This window comes from Lissotriton helveticus, chromosome 8, assembly GCF_964261635.1.
Source record: "Lissotriton helveticus chromosome 8, aLisHel1.1, whole genome shotgun sequence".
Lineage (NCBI taxonomy): Eukaryota > Metazoa > Chordata > Amphibia > Caudata > Salamandridae > Lissotriton > Lissotriton helveticus.
The window spans coordinates 1,396,596,713-1,396,622,412 of NC_136069.1; the positions used below are offsets into that span (position 1 = coordinate 1,396,596,713).

General features: G+C 39.5%; 1 protein-coding gene across 1 annotated transcript in view; it reads right to left on the minus strand.

The window, feature by feature from the left end:
- Positions 1–25,700, minus strand: part of LOC144773901 (uncharacterized) — a 146,167-nt gene that overhangs the window by 18,251 nt on the left and 102,216 nt on the right. The window contains exon 7 of the mRNA XM_078658969.1: positions 12,761–12,887. Within this exon, the coding sequence (XP_078515095.1) occupies positions 12,761–12,887 (127 nt within the window). The remainder of the gene's footprint in view (positions 1–12,760; positions 12,888–25,700) is intronic.

Genomic DNA, 25,700 nt, shown 5'->3' on the forward strand with positions numbered 1-25,700 from the left:
ACCTTAGTGTCCTAGATTTGAAGGAATCACATCAGCATACACCAGCTCTCTCTTCATGTGAACCGCATCAAGTGTTGTGTATGTGTGTTCGGCAAAGCAATATAAAACGCGCCTCATGCCCAGAATTGGCAGAAGCTGCACTTATGTTATGACTATGAAGTCGTGGAGATCAGACCTCATAACAATTCTGTATCGTGTTGTGTATGTGTGTTCGGCAAAGCAATATAAAACGCGCCTCATGCCCAGAATTGGCAGAAGCTGCACTTATGTTATGACTATGAAGTCGTGGAGATCAGACCTCATAACAATTCTGTATCGTGTTGTTCTTGAAACTTCAGCACTCGCTGTACAGATATAGTTTAACAAGCAAAGCAGATAGTAGAGCAATAACATATTATTCTCATGTAAACCACGATGAACTACTAGGTTGAAAGCTAAAGCAACAACTAAGTTTTGTGTGCAGAAGTTGCAAAAAAGGAAAAAGGGCGTTTAAACCGGTAATGAGCCCATGCTAACTTAACACGGTGTAAAGATATCCAGGATCTACATGACACCCCCCCATGATCCGGAAACGAACAGAATAAGATAATAGAAGTGCCATCTCATGAGAGCAGATTGCAACTTTATATGTGCACGGTCCACAAGGTAAAACATTAAAAACTAGCAAAATTTAATGCTAAAAAAAAATAAAACAGCCAACTACTTTATCGAGGCTTAAGCCAATAGGCAAGCTAAATAATAAAAACTTGACAAATAAGTCAATGAATTGTCAATGAAATGCTAGTACTCAGCATATCAAACATGAAAAAGGTCTATGACATAACTGTGTATGCAAAATAAGCTGCAACAGCCTCCAATAGGAAGTCACCGTCTTCATCCGAAAACAGTTCATCCATCCAACTTAAAAGCGGAAAAGAACATACGTGCTCTCCCAGCACCGGATCCTCTATCACCATCAGACGACAGCTCGGTGGGTTTTCAAGAAAGCTCTGTTCCAAGAAAGACTGTGTTGCCGCCAGTAAATTCCAGGGACCAATTAGTCCATGCATCAATGCCACAGCCATAATCCTTTCGCCAGGACAAACCAACTTGTGAGTAATGATAGGACTCATCAGCTGATTAAAGTCGACGTCAGGAGAAACCGGTCCGCAGAGACACAAATCAATGGCCCAATCGAAATCACAGGTCAGGCAGTGAAATACAGGCTGGACACAGGTGAAGTAGGAGAATCGAAAAGATAATCCATATGCCGTGCTTAATATCGCCAACGGCATTGTGCCATAATATTCAAGCATGCGATTGCGGAACAGCGTCAGCAGCTGCAGGGCGGGACCTTGCACAGGAAGGACATCCATATTTAAAAATGTAAAAAAGCACAAGAGCGTCCGCTGCTAATGCAAGTAAAACTGGGAATCCACCAAACAAAGTGGAAAAAATAGAATGAAAGAAAGCAGGGATGACTCCAAAGATTTTCTCAAATGAAGTCACGAGACCACTGCTAACAACTTTAAAAAAATGTGCCAGGTCCTTTGTGGAGGACGCGTTAAAGATAGTCCGAACCATCTCGGTGAAATGCAAAGGCGAATCAGTATTTAAAAGGGCCTGCACCTCTGTACGGGTGTTCGCTATGTGAAGCACGAAAGTTTCACGGGCCGAACTCAAGGCCACCTCTCTCTGAGACAAAAGAGCCCTTATTCTTGCCATGCCGTTGAAATCTGCACCCAAGGTTGGTATTTGTGGCCAGATTGAAAACTCCCTATGTTCATGTGTGGGAGGAAATAGAACATTTCTGCAGCAAATAACCCGTTCACTTACTGTTACGATAAAAGGAATACTTGTAATTAACCCACAACAATCTTCATTATTGAGCATCAAATAACTACCATTTTCCAACAACTTGAACGTGGGGATGATAGCAGGAACTGGCGTTCCTTGCAACACGCAAGCCATATTTGGTCGGTCTTTGTTGTGTGAACCGTGTAACTGTATGTGCCTACACATTAGTGAATGATCTGGCGTCTCAGTGCATTCCTCTCCATTCAGATAAACTTCTTGGTCATCTTTGAAACATCTGTATGTGTATGGAAGCGACCAGACCTCATGAAGAAAACCACTACCTAAAGGTTCATAACGACCTATTGGTACATATTTCATACAATTTGAAAACTTATATAAAGCAAAACGCAGCGTTATTAAACCGTGGATAAGGCACGTTGCAGCATTGGCCTCTGCCACTGAAAAAGGCAAAGATTCTAACCTTTCAATATGTAACATTGAAAAGGAAGCATCACGCATTGACAGCAAGCGTTGTTTGTTAGTCAAATTGAATGGGGCAAATAAAGAAGAAACGTTCATGTATCCCCAGGGAACTTTACCATTTTTCAGAGTTTGAAGGGTCCAAGCAAATTGCAAGAATCTGAACTACGTTGCCAAAGCAGCCAACCTTTTGGATTTATACTGGAAATGTTAAAGGAAGAATTACGGAGTAGGGCCTGTAAATCACTAATGGACAACCGAGTAAAATTACTCCAACCATCATATTCCTCTAACTCCGGGATAGTAGGGGTGTTTAATTTTTTAGAAGTAGCCAATCCAAAGCATGTGGTCTGGGAAATTGTTTCATTCAGAAACAACATATGATTCGGGATGAGACATGCACGGTGCAAAGCCTCAGTGCCTTGTACCTGCCAGGTTTGTGAACCCCAAACTGATGTAGATTCTGGATATCTTTACACCGTGTTAAGTTAGCATGGGCTCATTACCGGTTTAAACGCCATTTTTCCTTTTTTGCAACTTCTGCACACGACACTTAGTTGTTGCTTTAGCTTTCAGCCTACGTGCGTCAAGACGTATGCCTGCTCCAACCAGGCGCAGGGTTTTGACGCAGCTTTGTCCTATCTGATTGTAAATGCGGCACACCATGGGTGGCAGAGCAGCGGTGCACGTTAACTGGTGCATTCCTGGGGATGTGCTAGTTAACATCAATCTGCCCCTTTACATTTAAGTATGTGCAGGGGACACAGAGTCGGTGAGGCTTATCCAAGGTTAGGAAGAGATGAGTCCTGTTCACTGAAAAATTGGACATAGGCTTCACCTCCTCAGCATCGCTGGACATGGCTAAATAATAGCTGCAAAATGTTACTCTTGTTAAACAATTTTACTATTATAATCTCTGAGATTTGTCTCTTACTCTGCAACATCTCATTGTTGTTATCTTTCTTTAAAGATAAAGACAACATCAACATGAGCGACAATCAGCAATCAGTTGATTTCGACCTCATCATAGAACTCGTAATTGAAACATCAGTGGATGTTGATCCCTTGGATGATTTAAATCCTGAGGATGAAGAAGAACGTGATGAGGATGCAGATTTGTCAGAATTGTATGACATAGGATGGGAAGCTGACGTGCTTGAGCCTATGGAACTATAAACATTTATTTAAAAAATGTATAACAAATAAAAAGTAAAAATGTAAACCGTTTAATTTAAAAATAAAGACACCTTCAAAAACAGGTTATGTGTAGTGTCTTCAATAAAATATTAAAATATGCTCATAAAATTAGATCAGATTCACATATAAAACAGCACAGGTAAAATGAATATAAATTCCATTTCTTTTCTGCTATTTCTGTAATCTAAATTTGCCAAGCACTAAAAAATCTTCTATGTAAAAATGTTAAGTAGTGTGTTAAGTTTTTGATGACTGTTATTGATTTACTGTTGGGTAATAGTGGTTAATAACATTTTTTATTATATTTTACCACAGATTCAACTGCAGATCATTTGAAGATTTCAGCATGCCAACCAAAGAAAGACTGAGAAAGGCTGCAAAACGTCAAAGACAGCAGGTCAATGAAAAAAAGCAGCAGTCCTCTAACAAAAATATTTGTCAAGTCAATGAAACCATTACACTATCTCTATACCAGCATTAATGTCAAACATTGCGCAAGGGGCTTGTAAATATGCCTCTCTTTTTTTGTATATTCTATCTCAATTTATGCCATTAGAAAAACCCTTTAACCATCTCTCTCGGCATTTCATATTCTTGTCTGTGTGCCAACTTTTTCACTCTGCATGCATTTTCTGCTTTCACCCATGTCAAACTTTGCGCAAGGGGCTTGTAAATATGCCCCTCTTTATCTTCTATTCCATCTCAATTGATGCCATTAGTGAAATCCTTTATGCATCTTCCACACCATTTCATATAGTTTTCTATCTGCTATTCCTATCCCTCTCCATATATTCACTGCTTGCACCCATGTTAACGGTTGCGCAAGGCGCTTGTAAAAAAAGGAGCATATTTACAAGCCAAATTAAACCATTAGCACTATCTCTGTACCAGCATTGAATTCAAGCATGAGAAACACTTTAAAAAGAAGTCTACCCTGTAAGCTAAAAGATTCAAATTGTGAGCACACACAGCTAACATTATGGAAAAAGATGAAAATATTATTCCTCAATTCACATACACACTCAGTGTGTTTCTTGTCAAAAAACTGAAAGCCAGACATTTCAACAAAAAACATTTAGTATGGTAAATCGTTTTAGACACAGAAAGTGAGATGAGACACACACACAAACAGACGGATGGTGTAGGCAGAGATTGAGATGACACACACATACAGAGAGATGGTGGAGGGAGAGAGTGAGATGAGGCATGCAAAGAGGAAGATGGTGCAGGCAGAGAGTGATATGAGACACACAAAGAGAGATGTGAACTAGTGTTTATATTGTTTAGTTAATGTAATTGCTATGTGCTATGTTGGTAGTGGTCTATAATATGTCATATTTTTCTTTTCAACAGATTGTAAATATCTACAGAGTCATAATAGATTATGCCTACCAAGAACCGCAAACAAAGACTTTATAAGCAAGCTTTATCAATCAAGAGGACTCAATTAGAAGATTCATCCAGAAGACAATCTTCAGAGAAAAGAAAAAATGCTCCTGGTAATGCACCTGTGCTTCCTGTTTTTTTGCAGGATAACTTGAATGGACTCTTGTGCAAAGGTTACTAGTTTCTGGCAAGGAATGCATTGCATCATCAAATTCTTAAGTTCAGGTTGGATATTTGCAACTATTGATGCTTGCATTGGTGGTGCTGTTGCTTCAGAAGAAGTGCTGGGAGCAGAGCCCTGCTCCTCTGATCTTTTCATTACAGCTTTACTCCAATTGTTTGGGTGTATATTCCGGACATGGCGTTCCATGCTATAAGTTCCAAAGCTGTACTTCTTCTGTGGATCCCCTCTTGAAAGTACTATGTCACAGATTTTACATTGACAAAAGGCAGATTTACCTTTATCTATTTTTCTGGGTATTTAAAAAATTTCTGTACTATGGACTCTCTCTCTGTTCTAGGGGTTTCTCAGGTTCCTGCTGTTCAGCCATTTCAGTAGATTTTTCAAAAGCAAAGTGCTGATGAAAAAAGGTGTTGCTTCCTCGAAAGCCAAAGAAGAATGATGAAGATGGGAGGGGTCTTTCAAGAATTAGAGTAGGAAGTATTATAAACCAATAAAATCTTTTGTTATAAGGTCACATGGTTGGACGTAAGGTTAAGGAGTGTTTACGGAGCGTTTACGGAGTGCCCACGTAAGCTTATGTTGCGTTTACGTTTTATTTACGGAGCGCTTACGTCATCTTATGATGTGCTTACGTGGTACGCACCCTTGTGACATTTATAATTGTTTAAATAAAGTTATATATGTTGTTTAAAAGTTTAAAATAAACATGTTCTTTACTTTCTCAGTTAATATGTTCCTTTATATTGTATAATGAATATGTAGATATAATGATTTAGCACCCTCGTGATATTTATATTTGTTTAAATAAAGTTATATATGTTGTTTAAAAGTTTAAAATAAACATGTTCTTTATTATCCCAGGTAATGTGTTCCTTTATATTGTTCAATGAATACGTAGATATAACGATTTAAAGTTTATAAAACTTTCGGAGGTAAATAATGAATTCCTGTGTACATGCATATCTGTGCATGTACATTTGTGCCATGTGGCACACATACATGTCGTAAGACCATGTATGTGTGTGACATGGCACACAAGTCAGAATCAGGGGTGCAACAGGCTGTCAAAGTGACAACCTGTCCCCCTTGTCAATTCGGTAATTTTACCGATTCGGTATTTACTGATTCGGTAATTGCCATTGATTCCTATTGGCCTCAAGACTTATAGGAATCAATGGCAATTACCGAATCGATAAATACCGATTCGGTAAAATGACTGAATTATACAGATTCGGTAAGTTCAAAAGAGAAATTACCTACATCCAAATTACCTACTCTTAAATATTGAAGTGGTATGATTTGGTATTTATGAGTAAGTAAATCGAGATTACGTACATTTGGCCTATTGAGTTATAACATATTTATATACATATGTTACATTTCAGTGCTTTAGAAGTAGTACAATATACTATAGGTAAACACCTTATAGGTTTATGCTGTACCACAACCTTATAGTTTTGCACTTTGACATTCAGTATGACAAACTTTTACATACAAACATAGAAATGTAGTTCTTTTTTTAACCGGTAGAGGTAGTTGTAAAAAAAACTGTTTGGTACGCACCCTTACAAGATTTGTAATTGCTTAAATAAAGTTATATAGGTTTTTTAAAAGTTGCTTAAATAAAGTTATATATGTTGTTTAAAAGTTGCTTAACTAAAGTTATATATGTTGTTTAAAAATTAAAATGAACATGTTCTTTATTGTCCCAGATAATGTGTACTTTTATATTGTACAATGAATATGTAGATATAACGATAACACTTTCGGGGGTAAATAATGAATTGCTGTGTACATGCACATCTGTGCATGTACATTTGTGCCATGTGGCACACATACATGTCGTAAGACCATGTATGTGTGTGACATGGCACACAAGTCAGAATCAGGGGTGCAACAGGCTGTCAAAGTGACAACCTGTCCCCCTTGACAATTCGGTAATTTTACCGAATCGGTATTTACTGATTCAGTAATTGCCATTAATTCCTATGGGCCTCAAGGCCCATAGGAATCAATGGCAATTACCGAATCGGTAAATACCGATTCGGTAAAATGACTGAATTAAACAGATTCAGTAATTTCAAAAGAGAAATTACCTACATCCCATTTACCTACTCTTAAATATTGAAGTGGTATGATTTGGGACGCGATGTAGGTAGGCATTTACTGGTCGGTAACGGCTGAATTTGGCCGTTACCGACTGGTAAATGCCTTTTCCTATGTAGGAGGCATTTATTTACAGATTTGGTATTTTTACCGATTCTGTATTTACCGAATCGGTAAAATTACCGAATCGGTAAATACAGACTTGGTAAAAATACCAAATCTGTAAATTCTAATGTAGGTAGCACTGTTGATCGTGCTAGAGGCGTCTAAGAATTCGTTATTTACCACTCAATACAATTGGGTGGTAAATAAGGAATTCCTGTGTACATGCACATCTGTGCATATACACCTGGGCCATGTGGCACACATACATTCCTTAAGGGCATGTATGTGTGTCACATTGCACACAAGCCAAAAACAGGGGTGCTACAGGGTGTCAAAGTGACACCCTGTTCCCCCTGGCAGGATTCGGTATTTACCGATTCGGTAATTACCGAATCGGTATTTGCTATTGATTCCTATGGGCTTCAAGGCCCATAGGAATCAATGGCAAATACAGATTCGGTAATTATCGAATCTGTAATTACCGAATTTTACTGAATCGGTAAATAATTCGGTAAAAATACCTACATCCCCATTGCCAGTTCTTAAATACCGAATCGGTATGATTCCGTATTTAAGAAGTGGTGTTTTGGGATTACCTACATCGGGCCCTTGGTATATATGAGTAGGTAAATCGAGATTACGTACATCTGGCCCATTGAGTGGTAACCTATTTATATACATATGTTACATTTCAGTGCTTTGGAAGTAGTACAGTATACTATAGGTAAACACCTTATAGGTTTATGCTGTACCACATTCTTATAGTTTTGCACTTTGACATTCACTATGACAAACTTTTACATACAAACATAGAAATGTAGTTCTTTCTTTAACCAGTAGAGGTAGTTCTAAAAAGAACTGGTTTTTTTTGTTGTTTTTGTTTTGCTTGAAAAACGATGTAAACAAATAAACTTTTTAAGGCAGATAATTGTTCAACCGGAACAAACTATGAAAAATAAAGAAAAAAATTATGGGATGCACCTGTGCTTCCTGTTTTTTCGCAGGATAACTTGAATGGACTCTTGTCCAAAGGCTATTAGTTTCTGGCAACGAATGCATTGCATCATCAAATTCTTAAGTTCTGGATGGATAATTGCAATCGTTGATGCTTGCATTGGTGGTGCTGTTGATTGAGAAGAAGTGCTGGGAGCAGAGCCTGCTCCTCTGATGATCTTTTCATTACAGCTTTACACCAATTGTTTGGGTGTATATTCTTGACATGGCGTTCCATGCTAAAAGTTCCAAAGCTGTACTTCTTCTGTGGATCCCCTCTGGAAAGTACCGTGTCACAGATTTTACATGTGACAAAAGGCGCATTTACCTTTTTCTGTCCATCTGGGAATTAAAAAAAATTCCAAACTATGGACTCTTTCGGTGATCTAGGGGTTTCAGGAACAAACTCTTCTGAGGATGAACTGGAAGAATTCTCAAGTTCCTGGTGTTCAGAATGCTCAGGTTCCTCATGTTCTGAATGCTCAGGTTGCTGCTGTTCAAACATTTCAATAGATTTTTTAGGAGCAAAGTGCTGATGAAAAAAGGTGTTTCTTCCTCGAAAGCCAAAGAAGAACAATGAAGATGGGAGGGGTCTTTCAAGAATTGGAGTAGGAAGTATTATAAACCAATAGAATCTTTTGTTCTGAGGTCACATGGTTGGACGTAAGCTTAGGAAGCGTTTACGGAGCGTTTACGGAGCGCTTACTTAAGCTTACATTGCGTTTACGTATTATTTACGGAGCACTTACGTCTTCTTACGATGCGCTTATGTAGTACGCACCCTCGCGAGATTTATAATTGCTTTAATTAAGTTATATATGGTCTGTAAAAGTTTAAATTAACATGTTCTTTATTATCCCAGATAATGTGTACCTTTACATTGTGCAATGAATACGTAGATATAACGATTTAAAGTTTATAAAACTTTCGGGGGTAAGAGCTCGAAGCTTTTACGTTGCGCGGACGGAGCTCTTACGTTGCGTGCACGTGCGACGTACCCTCGCGAGATGTATTACCACTTCAAAAAACAATATACTGTTGTTAAAAGTGTAAAAAAACATTTTCTACATTAAAGCAGATATGGTCTACCTTTAAAATGTACGTTAAAAATATAGATATTATGTTTTAGAAATGTAAAAAATTTGTCGGGGTAAGAGCTCGGAGCGTTTTTGGTGTGCTTACGGAGCGCTCACGGAGCGCGGACCCTGTAATCATATAAAAAAAATACTTGAAAATAAAAATGATATATATATATTATATTAAATATATATATTCACTGAAAAAACCATAGGTTTCAAGCCTTACATAGTTAGGTATTAGCAATTAAAAAACCTTGTAAATTCACTGAAAAAAACATAGGTTTCAGGTCATATATAGTTAGGTATTAGCAATTAAAAAACCTTGCAAATTCACTTAAAAAACCATAGGTTTCAGGTCATATATAGTTAGGAATTAGCATTTAAAAAACCTTGCAAATTCACTGAAAAAAACCATAGGTTTCAGGTCATATATAGTTAGGTATTAGCATTTAAAAAACCGTGCAAATTCACTGAAAAAAACATAGGTTTCAGGTCATATATAGTTAGGAATTAGCATTTAAAAAACCATTGAAATTGCTCCTATATAGTTAGTTGTACTAACTATATTTCACGCACCCGCAATCCACTGCTGATGATGTCACATATTACATCATTCATGACATGGTCAGTGACATCACTGATGACATCACTGATGACATCTCAAATGACATCACTGATGACATCTCAATTGACATCACTGATCAGATCACTGATGATATCATTCATGTGATAATACGATGCACTTCTTCACACTCTAATAAAACCTTTGATACACCCAGTGTTAAACACAGACTACCATTCTTGAAACCATTGACACACCAATACCAGTTACTACATACGCACACACTGATTGCTTGGTCTATACACACATCCAATCATTTACCCATACAATCACTCATACATACAGTCACTCATCAATACAACACTATCCTCTGCACTCAAACACCTATACAGACACTCACACTCTGCCACTCATCCTTGGAGTTACTCACACATCTAGTCATTCATGCAAAGAATCAATCACAATTTTATTCCCTCAACTATACAGTTATACACACAACACCTTACTTATTCAAACATATACTAACACATACTTACTTTGTTATTCAATTACTGATACAAGTACACAATGATCCATACAGCCACTCGCACAATCAGTGGCTCTTATGTATAGTCATTTATATATGCCAGCTACCCACACACACACTCAGTCTCCCATACAAATTCTCGGGCAACCAATCAATAACACATATAGCCACTCATATAGCTACTGATCAACACATGCAGTTGCTTACACAACAACAAACATACTGATGCACACATTCAGACAGTTTGGTCACTAACCCATGCATTCAGTAAGACACATTTAATCACTCACTCATACATTCAGTCATGTACCTACTAAATCTTTCATCCAGACACTTATACATCCAGTCATTCTTCAATATGTAAAACATATTTAAACTTTACAGAAACACACAGTCACTGGATGATGTCATCAGTGATGTCATCAGTGATGTCATTTGAGATGTCATCAGTGATGTCATCAGTGATGTCACTGACCATGTCATGAATGATGTAATATGTGACATCATCAGCAGTGGATTGCGGGTGCGCGAAATATAGTTAGTACAACTAACTATATAGGAGCAATTTCAATGGTTTTTTAAATGCTAATTCCTAACTATATATGACCTGAAACCTATGGTTTTTTCAGTGAATATATATATATGAGCAGAAACTGAAATAAGGAATAAATACGTTTGAATTGAAACTCACGGAGTCAGCGCCTTCTTTCATCAGAAGTTTGGTATGGTAAAGAATATATATATATATATACATATATATATATATATATATATATATATATATATATATATATATATATATATATATACATATATATATATATATATATATAGATAGAGAGAGAGAGAGGGAGAGATAGATAGATAAAACACTTAAACATAAAACCGTTAATACTTACATATACTTACCTTTAAAACTTTAACAACTGATATTCCTTTGCTAATCATGCCTTTACAATGGAATTCATTGTAATGGCAGGCGTGGTAAAGGCAAATTCGTTATAAATTATTCTGTGGTAAAGACTTGCACGGTAATGTCGCCTGCCTGGTAAAGGCATGCGGGGGTCCAACTGAGTTGTAAAGGCTGTTTGCCATTTAATTACATATTTATAATTATTTATAAGTCTGTGCTTATTTATATATCTGAGTATCACCCTCTTGTGCTTAACTTTTGTCTTCTGGTTATATATATTCCTGTCTTGTGCATTAAAACTTAAAAGGGTTTCTAAACTTGGTCTAAATACGCATGCCAGCTAGGAGATACTCCTATTGTTGTGCTAAAATTATATGTGATGGTTCTTTTTAAAAAACAAATTATTGCAAATATATGATTGTATTATTTTCCTATTTTTTTTTTGCAGCATTAAAAAAAATACAAATCTACTCATCCAAATCTAGCCTATTGACTTTGCCTGCGAACCTGTACTTGAAGCCCCGCCCACTCTCCGTTCATATTTGTCATTGGCTTGTGTCATTTTCCTTCTTAAATACTGACTTCTGATTTTTATTAGGCTTGTTTGTCCCTCCTTAGTACTGCCTTGTCTTTGTGACCTTTCATGAGGACTGGCCCTTTAACTTCAGTTGTTACACAGTACGTCTTCTTTAGTCTTTAAGCGCTGTTTTCTTTAATGAGTTTCTCTTACTGCAGGAGGGCAGGAGGGTCTCTCGTGCACAGTTGTGACCACCGTCTTGTTTATTTAACTTGTAGCAAACGGGGAGCTCTTCAGTGGCCATGTGAGACAGAAGGGGGAGGGCCGGACTGACTACCGGGTGTTTTGGAATGCTGCTGAGCTGGGGGCTGATTCCACTACGGTGGGGGCTGATTTCATTGATGGAGACCTGCGTGTGCTTTGAAATAAACAAAGCAAAACGAATCTCGTTCAGCACAGGGTCTCCATCAACAAAATCAGCCCCCAGCTCAGCAGCATTCCAAAACGCCCGGTAGCCAGTCCGGCCCTGAAGGGGGGAACTCAGCGATGCCTTAAAGCATTTGGAATGCAATAGGTCTCGCATTTGCGAAAGTTTAAGCTATTGGCATTGTAAATGACAATGTCTTTTATTGATGATTTAAAACCCAAAACATAAATAAAAGGCATTGTCATTTACAACGCTAATAGCTCAAACCTGCGTAAATACGAGACCTATTGCATTGCAGATGTTTGTTCCCTATTTTTTATGAGACGCAGTTCTCTAGTGCTCATGTGGTCTGGTGGTTTGACATCAGCGAAGGTATATTTGATGAACACATTTTTTTCAATGTCTATTCCCTTGGTTTACAGTTAGCTATCATAAGGTTCTTAGCTCCAATACAGTGCATTTAAAATTTGTTGAATAATCAGTCTGGTAAATAATGTGCTGTCACTTACTCGTGGATATCAAAATATTTTTGGCATCATCCATGCTAGTCCCATTGGCTTTTTTGGCTTGAACCAGCTTCTTTAATCTTTTTAATGTTCCCATTGATTCTGATTTACCATCTTCGGATTCTGTCACCTGTGATTAGTAAACACACCAGTAAATGTAAATATGAAATACTGAATACATAAAGAAAAATTAAAAGAAACAGGTAGATATGTTATTGAACGTCAAGGTCTGTTGTGTGTAGAATTTTCATTTTAATGAATGTCATTGATCATTGATACACAGGAAATCTTTAAGCTTGCCATGCTTTACACCGACGAGATATGTACCATTATATGTATAGTGGCCCCTCCATACATTTTTTTATTTCATGAACGAAGGCAACATGCAGTAGTCGTAAACATATGACAGGAGCTGTCAATCGACTCCACGTGGCAGCACTTTTACCAGGAACCTTTGCTTGTTAGAGACCAGTGCTGAGTTGCTGTGATGCTAGCTGCTGGGCACTTTGTATACTGTCCCTTCCTTAGAAAATAAGAGCATTTTTGCTGCTTACTGCTTAATAACCTAAAACACACTGAAACTGGTGTTTTTCCTCATTCTAACGCTGAGAAAGGAGGCGCTCTGGAATGTTTAAGAACAGCAATAGGCAGATGACAATCAATAAATATCCAGGAAAGAAATTGGATCAGACAGGAAAAATGTCAAAGCGGGCAAGGAGTAAATAAGCGATGATACGAGGCGACAATCAGTCTTCCTGGTCTGCTTTGTTTAGGGTCTCTAAAAATGACTGAAAATAAAATTTGTGAAAATAGCAGCCACCATTCAACTATCATTCTTTGGGGAAGATGACTTCCTGAAAAACAGAAAAGTATGCTAACCCAGTCAAAAACCTGGAAAATACCATTAATGTATATTATGATCTGGATTAAGAATAGAGACGCTATTCACGCATGGGCATGGTAATATCCTCTCTGCGAGGGTACTGTGATACAAGCTGAGTTTAGTCAAGTTAAGAAACCCACCCTGATCCTCCAGGAACGAAGGTGCCTCTGCCATTACAACAAAGGAAAAGACTCCAAACTAGAAGGGAAATGCCTTCCAGCTAATCAAACTGCTTTCCCACTACATTTTCTGAGAACCTGAAGACACACCAAGAATACAGCTTTAGTAACTGAGCCACAAATCTTCAGAAAGTGGTAAGAGGGCTCCAAGGAGCTTTACACAGGTGTTCCTTTTACAAAAGTATATAAACTAGTGAAGATTCATGGTTTATTGCATCTCAGATTCACCAGGTTGCCCCTTTGATTCGATGAGTTCCCTGCTCAAACTCTTTGTCCTTTCTTGTGTTTCCAGTAGTGTACCTACACTCCTGAATACGCTAGGCTTTCAAGCTTCAGCCTTGTCTATTCTGTGCCGCTCTGGTAAGGTAAAGGGTGCATTTTTAAAGAAGAACATGTTGACTAAATCACACCTATTAACAGCAACTATGTTTGAATTCAATGTCCCTTTGAAAATGACGATCATTTAAAAGGATTATTTGAGGGCTCAACCTAACTTATTTTCCTGACCACAACCAGTGGGAATCTCTGATAAACTTCAATCCATTAATCATGGGCTATATTTCAGTGGGTTAGCATAGTGCCCATATGTTTTAAGCATGTCCTATATGCAATTTCTTAAATTAAAATGAATTTTTCACAGTTTTTGAGTCCACTGTTGAGTACACCCTATACCCATATGGTGATTAAAAATATTTCCGAAATGTCCATGCCAGTAATGTTCTATAATGGGAAAAACTGCAGTTTCCACTTCACATATGCCATTCCTTCAAAATTGTAGGCACTATGGAGTGGTTGCTTTACAGCATTTCCTCTGGCAGTAGGTCTTTACCTGCAGGCTGTTATTCCTGTTCTGGATTTTACTGGGTATTTAAGCTGATAAAAGTGGGTAGTGGCTCCAGGAGAAGTGACAACCGTGAACCTCAGCCACGCCACAATATGTACATTTTCACTTTTTGGGTAGTGTAAATGTAAAGACAAATCGTAATAATCACTATGCTCACTCTATGACAAGTTCTCAAACTATCCACAAGGCTTAAAACGTTCCTCACTCACCCTTCCAAAATGCATCTTCTAAATCCACCACCAGTTTAATATTGCTCCACATATATGCCTAAAGAATTGCAGGACTCACTTCCCCAGTATGTGAAAGTGGGTTACTTTTTTTTATATATATAGCGCGAACTCGACACAAAGGTATTGGAGCGCTACATGAGCACCATATTTACATTACACATTCAGGCACGGGGAGAATAAGTGATTTGCCCAGAATCACAGGATGTGGACGCAACCTTGAGGCTCGAACCCTGGTTTCCGGCACCAGTGTTGGGCGTTTATGCCGACGGACCTTTAAGTAAAAATCTTAGCCATTTGTCTGAGCTACTCTTGTAGTAACTTTACCTCTTTCTGTTCTGTATATGTAGGGGGAACTGAGATCACTCCTGAGTGACATCCTCCCACAAGAAAGGATGTAAAAGCTGATCCTTTCTTTATAAACAGGGTGTGGTTTTAGAGAAATCAAGGGTTGCTCCAACTACCTCTGCCCTTCCCTGAGGCTGCTCAACAAGAAATTACAGCACACCGCATCATATACCACTATGCGGCAAAGGAGGATCCAACTTTTGTCAAAAGCAATGAATAGGTCTTCTCTACATGATCTGAGCCCTGAGTTAGTCTGAAGCTAGATTGTTGATTATTCAGAAATATTGGTCAAAATACGCTTGATATTGATATGTGTCTTAAGAAGAGGAGTGATGACTGTGTGTTTCAGATAATTACAATGTGTGATAGTAAAAAGAGGAGGCTTGATTAGGTTTTTGGCATCTGTTGATGGAAGGCAGAATTAACTTCATCAATGCAGCTGGCCAGGGTTCCACAGGAAGGACGGAGGCTTTGAGTTTTTTGTCCAGAATTAACTATTCCTCTTATAAACACCTTTAAAAGTGGAAAAGTAAGAATGAAGTGGTGGTGGGACAGATGGATTATAAGGTGAGTGTGCTGTGTTCTTAGCCACGGCTTCACTGTCGGCCTGTGTTTCCATGTAGAACGATCATGCTGTGAAGGAGCACTGGGTGCATGACTTTAGTTTTGTGAAAGATCTTCTGTAACTGATGTTCATAGGGCACTGGCCCACCAATAAACTCCTTTTAGTGAGATTTGTGAGCATGCCTTGTTTTGTACCAGAAACATATTCTGCCATGCTCCTGATACAGCTGTAGACATTTATTTCTGATACAATTCTTACTGTCTGCCAGCAATGAAACCCACCCTTTATTTCATTCTTCTCCTTGGAGCAGTATAGCTCTTGAATAGTGACTTCAGAATATCCTTTGACCATTATATTGTGGTCAAAATATCTGAAGTACAAAATATCAAGATTTTATATACAAGGGTACGTATACATTTTACATTTTGTCACATATATCAATGCTTTAGGATACTGTTAACTAACATATAATGGTAATTACTATAATTGTAACTTGTGTAATATTGTTGTCATTTTTGTTTTAAATGTATACACATTGCTTTTTAATAATATGTTTAATTATTTATTCATCATGTTATAAATCTCTGTGTTTTTTTATAGGCTGCAGGTATATTGAGGGATTGGACAGGTAGTGTTTTTGAAAGTTATTTAATTTCAAAATATTATTGAGTAAAATTGGTAGTATTACATTTAATTAAATACATCAGAAACCATTTACATATAATGAAAAATGATATTGAGGTTCATTCATTGTCATATTTATGTTTTTAATATAAAATATCTTTTTAATTTGTATTTATCTTCACAGCTCCCCTGAAATATATGTACTTTCCTCAATATTAATAACAGTAACAAACTTGAGGAGGTAAACAAGTACAAGTACCTAGGTCTCTATATTGATAATTCAAAAAACCTCATGGAGCAAAAAAGGTAAATGTCTCAGAGAACAAGCGCGCTCATATTTGCTTTGAGGTTACTGGCTAAAAGTCTGAAGGGCCCTTCATATAAACCCCTGCTAGCTGTTATGAAGGCAAAAATCCTGCCAACACTAACATATGCTAGTGTTGCCTTCCATGGCGAAGATGGAGAGGTCTTAAATAAACTAATAGTTTCCATCTATAAAAAAAGTATTCCAGATTCAAAGATCTGCCTCTCCAGCCCAGGTTCGCCTTGAATTCGGCCTAATAAATGAAGACATAGGCAGAATATATGCAACAGTGAAAACCTGATATCGCCTGAAGCAAAATGTAGCTACATCAGAAATAAATGAAGCTCTGTGGTCCGAATTAAACGAGGACAAAACTTCCCCTTTTTGTCAGTACCTATGCAAATCCCTTTTAACTACAGGTACAACAGAATTATGGAATAAAAATCTGCCGTGCCAATCCTTCAAACAAGCTATAAACAAAGTTTCAAAAATCCATTCGTCAACATTGGATAAAAATATTTTTAGATCAAGGTCGCACGCTTGGATGGTGATAAACAACTATAAGTCCCTTGCACCGGCGGTATATCTGAGCGAAACATTTTCAATTAATGTAAAAAAACAACTTCTGGCATTACGCTTTGGGTCACTACCATCCTTGGCTGACCAGCCTGCGTGGGTGCATACAGGCTCTAAATCCTGTCGGCTGTGCAACTTTCACAAAGAAGATTTTATCCATGTAATTTGCATATGCAAGAATCTGTATAAAGAACGAGTTAGGATCCTAAAATCAAGCTTTAATGACAGAGGCATTAGATCCTGAAGAGCCGCAACAATGGCGTGCCTAAATCCCTCAGATCCACCATTGAACGGTAGACTGATTACATTTCTCACAGCATTTAAAAAGCTGTGCTAAATACGGCAACGAGGAACAAAAAATGGACTACCACTTTGCACAGAACTTTTATTAATAATGATTTTTAGAAATATCATGAAGAGATGAAGAGATTGTATGTTTAATTGTTTTTTAATGTTTTTTGCTACAACATTGGTCTTTCTCACATGTGTTATTAGCCTTAAATTGTTATGGTTTTAATTAACTAAACAATAAACTTTTCCTACTTTTTAATAGGATTATTTTTTTTAAAAAGTGTAAACTCAACCTTCCTTCCAATTATATTCATGTTCCACAATGTTTGTTGGACTGAGGTTAGCACGGAAAATCGAAAAACCCCCCAACCCAAAGATATACCCCCCAATGTTTGCAGGACTGGAGTTAAAAGAGTATAAGTGGCACACCCTCCTCAATACATACTCTTTCAACACTGTTAGTGGAACGGAAGTTAAAATATAAATGACTGCCTATTTTTATGCACTTTCTCCATCTTTAGTCTTAGTTTAGTTGGAACAGAAATTCTGACACCCCCACCCCCAAGTATATGTACTTTCCACAGTGTTTCTAGGATAGTAGTTAAAATAAATTATCTGACCCTCCCCCCCTCCCCCCCACACCCCCCTCAAAAGAAATATGCCCTTTTTCCAATGTTTGCAGGATTGGAGTGAGGCTATTAAATCTGATCCTGCCAAATAGATGCAATTTACATATTGTTGGATAGATTAGATAGATAGCATTACAATAGTAAATCTGCCCCTCTCCACCTCCCCAGTATTTGTAGTACTGGAGATGGAATAGTAAATCAAAACCCTCTAATATATCAACTTTTCTTAATGTTAGTCAGACTGGCAATATATTAGTAATTGTGACCCTTCCAACCTCCAGCCTTATCTCAATATATTCCTGTCCCCAGTGTTATTAGGACTGGAGTTTATAGAGTAAATCTTATCACTCCCAACTATATGCACTTTGCCAAGTGTTTGTCGGAGCAGAGTTAGAATTGTAACTAGTAAGTGGTACATCCAAAGAAATTTGTGTTAAATATAGTAAAGTATAGTTCATTTTACATCTTAAACATATTCATATTTTTGTAATGAATTTGATACATATAATTTACATTTATATATTTTAAAAAATCACTAATATAGTTAATTTGCTAATGTTTGCGTAGAAAACTACTTTAAATAATATATATATATATATGTGTGTGTGGATGAAATAATTAAAAACAATGACTTTAATTATTATTAAGTAAAAATATGGGGGCCTATTGACAAAGGCATTTGTGATTATGTAAAACAGTATTCCTGAAGTACTATTTTACATACCTTTTCTGGGCCTACACAACAACAGAAAGACCCACTCAAACGGCGTACATCTGTATCAGTGACTCAAGGGGGGGTGTTCAAAAAGTCCCACTCCCCACCAATCTCTTATCTGTTTTATAAGAGAAACAATGCACTGTTCTCCGCCAACGTATAAAAACCTGTTCTCCCGGGCAACACACAAGAACCCACACGTACGGTGCACCAGAATATCAATGGTCACCCATAAATCCACACCCTGCGTTGGACACTGCTCCTAATAGAGCAAAAAATGTGAAAGACGCAAATGACACCTCACGGAAACACCACCATCAGGGTAACTGGTATATAATTTCCAGACAAGCCCCTGTCTCATCATCGGTTGTCACTTGCGTCTTAAAGAAAAATAAATGGAAAGGAAAGAGGTGTCCAAAACAAACAACATATACAGTGACAAACTAGTGAAGGCGCAGAAATATCTGCTAGTGACCAACACATACACAAAAAATAATAATAATAACAGAGTGCATAAAAACACACAAGGATACCGTCCCTTACCCAATTTTATTCATAGGGCAGTGATTGTGTGCTGTTTAAAAAGGCTGGTAGTTAATCATGCCTACCACAACCTGCTGCCAGTGCCGACATGTTTCACTGCTATGTTGCATTAAAGCAGTTTCCTCAGGACTGCACTCGGGAGCTGTCACTTCACTATTTTGGACACTAGTTCTATAGCGTGCTGCCAAGAGAGAACAGGTGAAAGAACCTATTAAAAACATGTAGACCTAAGCCAGGCAAGAAACGCATACTGGATGCACTGAATGAGGTAAACTGTGAGGTGTAAAGTATTACCAGGGGGCAGCCAAGCCACTCATACCGGCCGCTCCTGTTTCTTCAAAGGTAACAAGCACTTCCCACGTAAGTGTGTTCCTTATTGCTCCAGTATAGAATCTGTAAAAAGCGATTAAGTACATGGATTTGTATCATGTGCAGTCTGGGATATTGTTTTGCTGTCTAATGGCTTGCACCAACCCACACCGCTAGTTGCTGTACTGGTGCCCTATTCACGGCAAGTCTTTGTCTGATGTTATAACCGCTGCCATTGCACATATATCAAATCCCTCTTGTGGCGGTCTGAAAACGCTATCGTCCATACAGGTAAAAGTGCCCTTACAACGCAGACACCACTGCACCAACGTTAAATGCAGTGCCCACCGCTTCGAAATAATATGCTACTCCACAGCGTTAGCGTCATCTACGACCCACACACCACACACTCCTCATAGCCATATTACTTCCCTGTCCGGATCTCTCAAGGGCCTCCTCTCACCGTGACGTGCCAGGAAGACGCCTTTCCTCAGCCGTCCGGAAGATACAACCATCGAGTCTACAAGTACACGGTGCCGGCGGGACCACGCCCCTCAGGGCGTACCACGTGATAACAGTACTACGTGGCGGCCATCTTAGCCTAGTCAACAGTAGCGAACATACCTATGTGCCTGCATATGTAGAGATAAGCTGCGTCCTCACAGGAATTTCAAAGGGTCCAAACATTGATGGTTAAATATACGAATAACCCACCGGAAAATGGATGTAGTGGAATATACTGTATAAAAACCCAATACACAATTTCTTGTAAAGCAGGATTCTAAATCAGTGAGTTCAAAAGAAATAATGTTAAGTGAATGCAAGAAAAATGTGTTTCAGGGGAAAGATCTCGCTGCTCAGACATGCCTAGACGCATGTACCACCCTCCATGCCTCAACACTGTCAGTTGAGGAATGGCATTCACATCTCACCATATAACTAATGACTCCCATGCGTCCTATAGGGAATGTATGGCAGGGCCATCCGATGTCACTCCACCCCCACACTCATCCCCACCGGGTAACATTAGTTATAATCGATATTGTGTTATACAGGTCAAACAAACTCTGAAAATTCAGGTCAAATTTACAGTTTGATGCGGTTCCATTCTATAATCTCGTTGAGGCCCGTCCTGTCTGTTTTCTCATTATAAATCCAGCGCGCTTCCTTGGCTAATAAGATCTCCTCAATATTTTGAGGGGAACCTCGGATCTTCTCAAGGATAGTCCAGTGGAAGGTGTGTTTCATAGAAAAACAGTGTTGGACCAATCTCGTTGTTAATTTACCAGCCCTGATGGTACTCAAATGTTCTTGTATGCGTACTTTTATTTTTCGACTGGTCAGACCAATATATTGTAAACCGCACTGGCATGTTAACCTATATACAACTTGTGTGGAGTTACAATTGCTGAACTGATTGTGGAACCACTCCTTGCCAGATGTAAGTGTCACACTTTTGCTCTTTCTAGTCAATGGGCAGACCGAGCATGTTCCACAAGGGTAGTGGCCTTTAGGTATAGTGGAATTATGATCAATTTGTGTAGAGGGGGCCCTCGAATGTACGAGTTTGTCTTTAAGATTGCTCGCCCTCTTAAAAGCAAATCTAGGAGGAGGCATATTGAAGTTGCTATCAGACAAAATCGACCAGTGCTTACGGATGGACTGCCGGATTCTTGTAGCCATGGGGTCGAACGTCATAACCACAGGTACACATTCATCCCTCTGTTTGACTGTTTTTTCTAAAAGGGCACTCCTTGGTGTATTAAGTGCTCTCTTTTTCGCTTGTTTCACCGTCCTAGTCGGATAATTCCTACTGGTTAGTTTAGCCATCAGTGTTTCGGATTGTTCAAGGAAAGTGTTGGTACTTGAACAATTACGTCTGTATCTCAGAAATTGCCCCACGGGCAAATTGTCCCTCAAAGCCCTGGGGTGGAAAGAATTGTACAACAACAAGGAGTTCCTATCTGTGGGTTTTTGATGTACACAGGTGTTGATGGTGCCCATATTATGCTCGATATCCAAGTCCAAGTACACTGCCTTGTGTCTATCATATGTCCAAGTAAACTTGAGGTTGCCATCTTGGACATTTAGCCAGTTGAGGAATTCTAAGAGACGTTCCTCTGTTCCGGTCCAAATGCAGAGCACGTCATCTATATATCGTTTCCAGAGCCTAAGCTGGCTCTGGAACGGGTTGTTATTATGATAGATGACGTGCTCCTCGAACTGTCCAACGTAGATGCAAGCTATGCTGGGTGCCATGGTCGCCCCCATTGAGGTCCCAGACACCTGGAGATACAGCTGATCTTTGTAGCTAAAGTAGTTTCTGGTAAGAGCTAACTCTATACACTGCAGCACAAATGCCTGAGTGGTGTCATAGAACCATTCCTGATTCCCCAGGGCGCGCGCTGCTGCCACCAGCGCTGCGTCCTGGGGTATACAGGTGTACAGTGATTCAATGTCAATGGTGACAAAGAATTCATTAGCTGGGTCATATTGAATGTCCTCAAGTATGTTTAAAATGTCAGTGGTATCTTTGACAAATGATTTCTGGGTAACGACAGACTCTCTGAGGAAGTAATCTGCATACTGGGAAAGTGGTTCCAGGATAGATTGAATCCCTGCGATGATAGGGCGCCCCGGGGGAGGGCGTTGGGGCTTATGGATTTTAGGTAAAATGTAAAAAGACGGAGTCCTGGGGTTGGTATTCACAAGGAACTCCGCCTCTTTAACTGTGATCCATTTCCTTTCCCTGGCTACTCCGACCATGTCGCGGATGATCTGCGACAATTCCTCCACAGGATCCCTATTAAGTGGTCGATAATTGGTCCTTTCATTGAGGAGGCGTAAAACCTCAGCCTCATAGTCGGTTGTATTTAGAAGGACAATCGCCCCGCCCTTATCAGCTGATTTTATGGTTATCTCAACGTTGTTTTGTAGGCTTTTAATGGCTTCCCAATCTTCTTTTGTCATGTTCTTACGATTATACTGGCCCTGGGACTGTTCAATTTTGTCTATATCTTGTAGAACCAGGGATTCAAACACCAACACTTCCGGGCCTACCGCTGAGGTTGGTGGACAAAATGTGGAAGGTTTTCTGAGATTAGAAGTATAGGTGATGTTTTCAGGTTGTCTGTTGTCCTTGAAAAACTTTTTAAGCTTAATTCTCCTCATTGTCTCATAAAATTCGATCCTGCATTTAAATGCGTCGTGATTTGGCGTGGGGACGAACCCCAGGCCTTTGTTGAGTACTCTTCTTTCACTATTGGTGAGGACATGATCCGAGAGATTGACTACTATGTCCCCCCTCATTTCTGAGTCCTCCCTCTGCTGTGAGTCAGCCTCGGTGAGAACGTCTGCCATTGTTGGCGTTGTTGGTTCGGCTGGTTGTTTTGATTTCCTCTGCCTCTTCCGCCACTTTGACCGCCCCCACGGTTGGTGGGTCGCTGGCCCTGGGCTAAAAAAGACCTAAGAAGGGCACCAAGATCTTCACTACTCTGTTTTTGTTGCTGAAACCTCACTCGGTTGCCTTGAGGTGTGTCTTCTTCCTCTTCACTCGATGTATTATCGAACGTCCACTGTTTGGGCGTCCATCTAGATTGTTGCCTGCCCCCTCGGCCTCTCTGTCTTCCTCCAAAGGCTTGTGGCTCTTGCGGTGTTGTATAATACTCGTCCTGCACGTAAGGAAATGCCCATTCGTGCGAATATCTCTCTAGGTTGCGAGTGAGGCCCATCAGCTTTTGAGTGACCATATAGTTTCTGTATTCAGAAAGGTCGTCCTGGATTCTTTGGAGTTGTTCCTTCGTATCTACTAAGGTGGTATCTCTCTGTATAGATTCTTCCAATTCCAGGATCTCTTTAAGCAACTCCTCACTGAGCCGCTTCGCAGTGCTGATAATCAAAATCAACCAGTCTCTCGTGCACTTATTAGCGATGAAACTCCAGTCACGCCTGAATCTACTATCGTCTAGAAAGATACGGGGCTCTATTCTCACCAAAAGACTGGCTGGTGCTGCGCCTGCCGTGTAGTATTCAGTCATAAGCGCCCCATGAAGCGCAATTCTAACCTGCTTCTTTTTAAGAGTGCTGAGCTTTTCCCATTCTTCCCTCGCTTTAGTTGTACTCAACAACTGATTGTCAGGTAACAATGAAGGTCCTGCAAGGATCGCAGCTATTTGTTCCTCTGTAAAGGCTAAGCAATTCTTATCCATTGAAATGTAATGGCATGCGTTATCTACAACACAATAGGGGGAACCCAGAGTACAGATGACCAATAATCTAGGGATCCTCAACCCCACACTCACTTGTCCCAGTAATCCAGCTCCTAGCCAGTCACAATGTCTACATGTAAAGATTATAAAAACAGGGGTTTAATAATCCTCCCAGATTGAGGAAACCTGTTGTTGTGTAGATTTTGAGTGGAGGGCGACCCGCTCCGTTATCCCTCTATGCTCCTATATTTCTTGAATACTTAGTACGGCGGCTCAGCCGTGAGAGTGTGGTTTCCTCAAACTGGGAGGATTATTAAACCCCTGTTTTTATAATCTTTACATGTAGACATTGTGACTGGCTAGGAGCTGGATTACTGGGACAAATGAGTGTGGGGTTGAGGATCCCTAGATTATTGGTCATCTGTACTCTGGGTTCCCCCTATTGTGTTGTAGATAACGCATGCCATTACATTTCAATGGATAGGAATTGCTTAGCCTTTACAGAGGAACAAATAGCTGCGATCCTTGCAGGACCTTCATTGTTACCTGACAATCAGTTGTTGAGTACAACTAAAGCGAGGGAAGAATGGGAAAAGCTCGGCACTCTTAAAAAGAAGCAGGTTAGAATTGCGCTTCATGGGGCGCTTATGACTGAATACTACATGACAGGCGCAGCACCAGCCAGTCTTTTGGTGAGAATAGAGCCCCGTATCTTTCTAGACGATAGTAGATTCAGGCGTGACTGGAGTTTCATCGCTAATAAGTGCACGAGAGATTGGTTGATTTTGATTATCAGCACTGCGAAGCGGCTCAGTGAGGAGTTGCTTAAAGAGATCCTGGAATTGGAAGAATCTATACAGAGAGATACCACCTTAGTAGATACGAAGGAACAACTCCAAAGAATCCAGGACGACCTTTCTGAATACAGAAACTATATGGTCACTCAAAAGCTGAAGGGCCTCACTCGCAACCTAGAGAGATATTCGCACGAATGGGCATTTCCTTACGTGCAGGACGAGTATTATACAACACCGCAAGAGCCACAAGCCTTTGGAGGAAGACAGAGAGGCCGAGGGGGCAGGCAACAATCTAGACGGACGCCCAAACAGTGGACGTTCGATAATACATCGAGTGAAGAGGAAGAAGACACACCTCAAGGCAACCGAGTAAGGTTTCAGCAACAAAATCAGAGTAGTGAAGATCTTGGTGCCCTTCTTAGGTCTTTTTTAGCCCAGGGCCAGCGACCCACCAACCGTGGCGGCGGTCAAAGTGGCGGAAGAGGCAGAGGAAATCAAAACAACCAGCCGAACCAACAACGCCAACAATGGCAGACGTTCTCACCGAGGCTGACTCGCAGCAGAGGGAGGACTCAGAAATGAGGGGGGACATAGTAGTCAATCTCTCGGATCATGTCCTCACCAATAGTGAAAGAAGAGTACTCAACAAAGGCCTGGGGTTCGTCCCCACGCCAAATCACGACGCATTTAAATGCAGGATCGAATTTTATGAGACAATGAGGAGAATTAAGCTTAAAAAGTTTTTCAAGGACAACAGACAACCTGAAAACATCACCTATACTTCTAATCTCAGAAAACCTTCCACATTTTGTCCACCAACCTCAGCGGTAGGCCCGGAAGTGTTGGTGTTTGAATCCCTGGTTCTACAAGATATAGACAAAATTGAACAGTCCCAGGGCCA